The sequence below is a fragment of the Zeus faber genome (assembly GCF_960531495.2).
Source record: "Zeus faber genome assembly, chromosome: 14".
Classification (NCBI taxonomy): domain Eukaryota; kingdom Metazoa; phylum Chordata; class Actinopteri; order Zeiformes; family Zeidae; genus Zeus; species Zeus faber.
The window spans coordinates 17,828,941-17,836,440 of NC_137200.1; the positions used below are offsets into that span (position 1 = coordinate 17,828,941).

At 45.2% G+C, this 7,500-nt stretch overlaps 1 protein-coding gene across 1 annotated transcript in view; it reads right to left on the minus strand.

Moving 5' to 3' along the window:
• LOC307240303 (replication protein A 70 kDa DNA-binding subunit-like) overlaps nucleotides 1-7,500 on the minus strand; it is a 53,204-nt gene that overhangs the window by 11,009 nt on the left and 34,695 nt on the right. The window contains exon 12 of the mRNA XM_080014046.1: nucleotides 4,136-4,265. Within this exon, the coding sequence (XP_079870172.1) occupies nucleotides 4,136-4,265 (130 nt within the window). The remainder of the gene's footprint in view (nucleotides 1-4,135; nucleotides 4,266-7,500) is intronic.

Consider the following 7,500-nt stretch of genomic DNA (forward strand, 5'->3'; position numbering starts at 1 on the left):
ATTCTATGTATAATACATGGGTGAGAGTTAGGTAGAGGATCAAATTGACACATTTGCAAAAGTAGAAACAATCCATTGCACTTTTTCCCGTTTGCCGAATTTGAATGAAAGTGCACACACTCAAACAAACTCAAATTAAAATGCAACGGTGCCGCGGTAATTTAAACGGATATTAGCACCTTGGGCAGCAGAACCCACACTGGTAGAGTCAACAGTTAAAGAGGAACGAAATGCTAATTTGGATAGAAAAAGGCTATTCTCTCATCCTGTGGAGAGGCACAGCATCTATTTACATAAATATAAATATGAAGAACGCACACACGCACACACACAGCTGATCAATTCTGACTCCTCAGGGTGTTCACGCGGACACACACACACATGTGCACAGGCATACGCAAACACAGATGGGCCACACAGACACAAACCAAGGGTTTGGATCAATCACTTTGGATCAGGCGCTTTATTTACATAGCAAGAGTGCTGAGACAAGATGTTGGAATCGGGAGCCAGAATTGGAAGATAAATCCCAGAATTCGAATGGATGGCACCCTAAACAACCACTACCAGCGAGAGCGGGAGCAGACTCATCACGAGTGATGGCCTAAATAAGTATATCAAAGGCTCTCTCTAGGATTCGGTCCAGATTCCCGCACTGCTTATTCATGTGACCTCCGTTCTTTGTCCCTGCGTGTGCACCGTGAGGCTGGCCATGGGTGGAGTCAACTTTTTCCACAGTGTTTCACCCCAGGACCCCTGTGAGCTACTGGCCGCCGTCCTGTCTGACCTCCGCCGACCCTGTCAGTCAGACTTAAGAGCAGTCTGACACTTCCTTCCCCACAGCCTACGACTGACTCACAAGGGCGGTTAGTCAGTCCAACTAGCCACGCCACACCAAGCTCAAACCCCTCCAAAACATCCACTAACAAGGATGTGTTTTAATTAGGGAAATTTGCCCCGTTAGCAGCAACCCCGACCCTCTTGGGACTGACGCTGCTCCGCAAGTTTCCGCCTGCCTGCCTGCCTGCCGGATCACATTTTTGCCGAATCAGAGATCGGAACGCCACGAGGCTGGGGAGGTGAGAACACCACGAGGCTGGGGAGGTGGGAAAGCTACGAGAATGGGGAGGTGGGAACACCACGAGGCTGGGGAGGTGGGAACGCGACGATGCTGGGGAGGTGGGAATGCAACGAGGCTGGGGAGGAGGGGAATGTGACGAGGATAGGGAGGTGGGAATACTACATGGCTGGTGAGCTGGGAATGCGACGAGGTTAGGGAGGTGGTAATGTTACAAGGCTGGGGAGGTGGGAACGCCATTAGGCTGGGGAGGTGGGAGCGCCACAAGGCTGGGGAGGGGGGAACGCTACGAGGATAGGGAGGTAGGAATGCTACGAGGCTCAGGAGGTATAAGGCTGGGGAGGCGTGAACACTACGAGCCTGGGGAGGTGGGAACATTACAAGGCTGGGAAGAGAAAGGAATGACGCGAGGCAGGGGAGATGGGATCACTACGAGGCTGGGGAGGTTGGAACGCCATAAGACAGGGGAGGTGAGGATGCTACAAGGCCCTGTGATGCTGGCAGACGCTGCAAAGAATGAGGAGATTTGGACCGTGGAAATTTCATCCCAGCTAGACTAAGCTCAATAAATCCCCCTGTAGTTGTCATGGTCTCTCCCTTGCCTCAACCCCTTTCGTTCCCCCTTCTGTATTCCACTGTGTATACAGAAGCCTTTGGGCAAACTCTTAACCTTAAGCACACTGGAGAGAACCTAGTGGAGTGGCATGACTAATATCCACACTAACCCACAGATGCACGTATGTTTCTATACCCACAAACACAACAATCCACCAGAATCACACATACTTGCATACATCCACAGACGCCCCAAACTAGCCCACCCAAATAAATGTTGCACACACACATGCACATGGAGAGTGCCCTTTGTTGGACATTGTGCATTCTTACCATACTACATCCCTGTGTTATTTTCTGGCAACCGGATGCAATTAACATTTCAACAAGGCTCAGACATTAAGCGAACATCTAACACAGATAATTGACAGGGCTTCACATGCATGCCAACCTGAATACGTGTCCCCGCTCGGACACCCATATACACATATTTATGTGCACACACACAGAAACGCAAAACAAAACAGATGAAATTGGATTATTTTAGACTAAAACCCAAAATGTTTGGTATTCCATTACCGTAACAGCTGCAGCCTTTGTGTGTATGTGTGTGTGTGTGTGTGTGTGTGTGTGTGTGTGTGTGTGTGTGTGCATGTGCTAGACAACCTCCCCACAGCTATTCAATTACAGACAGAGGGGGCAAGTACGGAGTGTGGGGATACAAGGGGGAAGTGAAAGGTGTGGGGGTAAGTGAGAAGTGGAGGCAAAATAGAAAGAGGGCAGGCAGGGGGAAAAGAAGAGCTTCAATTATTTACACACTCTTACCTGTCAACACCATTTCCCCATGTGTGGTTTTTGATGCCCTTTTCTCGAGGGCGCGTTTCCCGGGGCTCAACGCCATCCCTGTTCTTGCTCTCTGTCTTTTCTTTTTTTCTCGCATCCTTTTTTCTCGCATCCTTCCCTTCCCTTCCTTCAAAGCAGGTAGGACAAGAAGGATTGGCCTCTTAAATAGGCCAGCTAAGCGTGTGGAATCGCGTGGCGCCGGCAAGTTGTGCAACAGAACGATAGCTCCACAAGCTACGCCTCATTTATTAATACCAATAAACTTAATAGACTTGTTCTCCCTCTCATTTCTTTTTTCTAACGTCCTCATTTCCTTCCTTTCCTTCCCTTCATTCAATGCAGATTTTTTTTTCCATTTTATTTTCTCGTTGAAATTGGGACTTTTCTTTTTCTCACTGTTATCCTGGTAGAGTTAAGCCCCCATAGGCTTCCTCTGCTGCCTCTGCCACATAATTAGATTTTTTTTTTTTATTAGAAACCGCATTAATTAGAAACTGCTTAAGGGTTTCTTCCAAAACAGACTCGAATGGAGCAGATTGAATGGAGATAAAAGTAATTCATTACTTGGAAAGTTTGAGTGGCAAACACACAGAGTTAGACAAATAGATAGAGGCGCGCTGCTTACTGCTGCTGCTCGTGACGGCGTAGCGATAACTGAAGTGTTTCGCTTGTGCTAATTCAACGGCACACGGCGCTATGTTTACAACGAGCCAGATACTGACTGCCATGGATCTGGAGTGTTTGTCCGAACTGTTACAACTCAAATGAGATTAGGACTTCCGCTGTGGAAATCAGGGGAAACGTTCACACTTCAGAGAAAATTATCCATCGCATGTGGGCACGATTTGTACGACGCACGAGGGACACAACGGTTCACAAAACTCAATAGTTTTCAGTTGTGTCGGACATTGGGTTTGGTAAAACATGAGGGAAAAATGCCGTTCTGACAGACAAATCTTAGATTTACTTTAAAATTATCTTTATTTATTTTGCATCGTTTGAATTTGGGCGTCTGGGCTCGACTGCTCATCACTCCCGGAGGTGTAGCGGAAACAGACATACTTAGTGCCCAGCACAGCAGCGCAGAAAAGCCAGCAGCAAAGCAGGTACAGTGGGGAAAGAGGATTGGCTGCTTAAATAGGCCGACCCATAAGGGTGTGGAAGTGTGTGGCGCTGGCAAGATGTCGGACAAAAATAGCTACACAGTATTTTCTATGAGTAATGAGTAATTTAAGTGCAAAATGCCCACATCAACAAGTCATCAATAGCATCACTGTTAAGTCTCAACATTGTGAATTGAAAACACAGTGCTTTGGCACTACAGCAATTATGACTGCGGGGAAGATAAAATGAAGCTCTATGCCTAAGTCAAAGACTAATGGGCTTGTCAGTCTGCCCCTTACTAATCTTATTAAACTTGCTTTGCGAAAGAGCAATGTGTGGTCTAATTGTGCATGGTAGGTTGACAAGCAACAACACAAAAATTATCATAGCCTAGCATCCTAGACATTGATAAAACGAATTTATAACTAATGACTTTTGCAACTGTGCCCAAGTGAAGGAACTGATGCTCACCTGGTTAGTATTGATTTACTTAAAGACGGAAGGTGAGGGTGAGAATGTGTGTGTGAGTGTGCGTGTGTGCGTGTGTGCATCTACCTTCTCTCCCTGTCCCATGTGTTCGCTCTTGACATCGCTCAGTGTTTTCCAGTTGACACTGGCTGCACCCCCTACTGAGTGTATTTTAGTCAGACTCTGACTGTTAAGTGTGTGGCCTTCCTGGTCAAACCTGGAACACACACATACAACACACACAAACATGCACAGATGCATAAACACCCATAAGACATCAATACATATCAATATATATCAATATATATATCAATATATATATCAATATATATATATATATATATATATATATATATTGATATACACATACATTGATCAGCCACAACATTAAAACCACCACAAATAACCACTAATATTGTGTGGCTCCCCCTCGTGCTGCCAAAACAGCTCTGGCCCGTGGAGGCATGGACTCCATTAGACTTCTGAAAGTGTGCTAAGACATTAGCAGCAGATCCTATAAGTCCTGGAAGTTGTGAGGTGGGGCTCCATAGATCAGGCTTGTTGTTCCAGAACATCCCACAGATGCTCCATCGGATTGGACCCTGACCCCGCCCTTCCACATGATGTAGAAGAACCATGATTCATCAGACTAGGCCACCTGGTTCTATTGCTCCATGGTCCAATTCTGATGCTCACGTGCCCATTATAGGTGCTTTGGGCAGTGGACAGGAGTCAGCATGGGCACTCTGACCGGTCTGTGCCTCCCCAGCCCCATACGCAGAGTACAAATAAATTTGACATGTCAACATAGCCTGCATCCAGTAATGATGCCTGGACACTGACCTAATACTACACAAAGGTGGACCATCAATATTAGTTATCTCTATATGTGTGTATAAATTAGCTTGGTGTGGGGATGGGGGTTCTACCTGTTGCTATTTAGATCAATTAACGGGCAACAGGTATGCAGCCCCACTGATCATGGGCCCAATTACCTAGACCCAGTACAGGTGCGGCTGCTCAAACCACACCATCCCCACACCACAATTAGCAATGTTCATGAACTTGCAGGACTTCCTGTATGCAGGTGTTTAAGATGTCATGTTTGGTATGTGCTATATTTTATTATTTGACCATTTATTGCACCAGTTAAAAGAAAATATGTCCTTCATCAACAGATAAAATAATCAAATCAAGCTCAACATTCCTATCTATTGGTTTATCACACTAATGATGAAGTTTTACATTTAACAGATTGAATCAAAAATACAATGAAATGGGTTTTTAAACATTTTGAAAAATATCATGAAAAGTTTTTTATCATAAGATAAATAAATAGAAAATAAATATATATATATATATATATAAAAATGGGCAAGCGTAAGGATCAGTGCAACTTTGGCTTCATTCACACTGCAAGCCTTAGTGTTCATTTCGGATTTATTGCTAATTTTTTGTTTGGCTGTTTCGATTATTTTTGGCCAATATCAGATTCCAGTGTGAACGGGTCACGTCCTAAACTGACCCGCATGCACACAAGTAACAAAGACGTCACACACAACATGCTGTCGTACGGAAGTAAACATGGCAAGCAAATGCACCGCGACCCGGCACAGTCTGTGGCCCAGGGGGTTGGGCCCGTGGGACCGTGTACCTTGGCTCAAGTATGCAGATGAAATCTTTAAATCCAGACAGTGGCATGGTGCAGCGGCGGGTGTTGGTGCTCCCTTGCCGGTTCGGTCTATTTATCCATTTGTTTATCTATTATTTATTTTTCCTCCCCGCGCTGTATATGCTGCTTAACGGTGGAGGGCGGCTGCGGTGAGGGTGCAGGTGCCACGGTGCGGGTGCTGCAATGGGGGCGGCTGCGGTGTGCCTAGCTCTGCTCACTGGTACATGATTTGGGCCACTTTGGCCCTCAGTGTGAACGTAGCCTTAGACAAGGGCCAAATTGTGATGGCTAGACAACTGGGTCACAGCATCTCCAAAATGGCAGATCTTGTGGGGTGCTCCCGGTATGCAGTGGTTAGTACCCACCAAAAGTGGTCCAAAGAACCCAACCAGCGTCAGGGTCATGGCTCATTGATGCACGTGGGGAGCCAAGTCCAGCCTATCTGGTCTGATTCCACAGAAGAGCTACTGTAGCACAAATTGGTGAAAAAGTTAAAGCTGCTATGATAGAAAGGTGTCAGAACACACAATGCATCACCCCTGTCCACACCTGAAAGCGCCTACAATGGTCACGTGAGTGTCACAACTGGACCATGGAGCAATAGAAGAAGGTGTCGCACGTTTTCTTCAACATCATGTGGATGGGCGCGTACATGTGTGTCATTTACCTGGGGAAGAGATGGCGCCAGGATGCACTCATGTGGATTTTACTTTGACACGTACCACCTACTTAAACATTGTTGTAGACCAAGTCATGGCATTGGTGATACCAATGTGCTACACGATATTCCCTGATGGCAGTGGCCTCTTTAAGCAGAATAATGCACTCTGCCACACTTCAAAAAATGTTCAGGAATGGTTTATGGAACATGACAAAGAGTTCAAGGTGTTGACTTGGCCTCCAAATTCCCCAGATCTCAATGTAGTTGAGACTAAAAGGATCTGCTGCTAAGGTCTTGGTGTTAAATTAGCCAGGTGGTTTTAATGGTGTGGCTGATGGCTGATATACACACATATTGTTTGTTTGTTTTTTATTTGAATTTAACCTGTCACTGGCATATGCATTTTCCATTCACAGAGTTACTCAATACTTTATCTTTGCATCTCTGCCTTCCTATCAACTTCCATCTCTTTGGACAGAAGCACTTAATCTGAGCAAGAGGTGTGCACGTCAGTGCCCCACGAGGACTTTCTGTCAATGATTCACTTTACTCCATCTCCATCTGACTATCAGCTGCTGAACGTTCTTCAATGCCAACATGCACTATCAATATTAGAGCCACAGAAGCTGAAGGGCAGATTCTTCCCTCTATTACTCACCTCCTCATTTACTGATCCATTTGCAGCAAGGAGAGGGTTATTATTTCAATACTTGGTGCATTCTACATATTCATTTTTAAATAGACCATTGCAGGTTTGACCTTTGCTTGAATTTCATTCCCTGCCAGATTTCCACTAATCTGATGTGGATTGCAGTATGTTATCTTCCAACAGGATACAGTATTCTTATTTCAGTCCAGTAGGCCTACTATGATGTTCTCTTTTTATCCATATAAAAAAACACTTTAGAGAAGAATGATGAATATAATGCGCCAGTTTGCATTATCATAACTTGTGATGATAAATTGGCTACTTAATTACAGAATCCTCGTTTGTTATCGATTTCCTCCGAGACTGTTTAACGTTGCACAGCCGATTCTGCTAATCGTTGCACAACCTATTTTCAAAACAAATGCAGACAGTTTATGACAGTCAGTTTAACATTTGAAGGAAAGCGACAT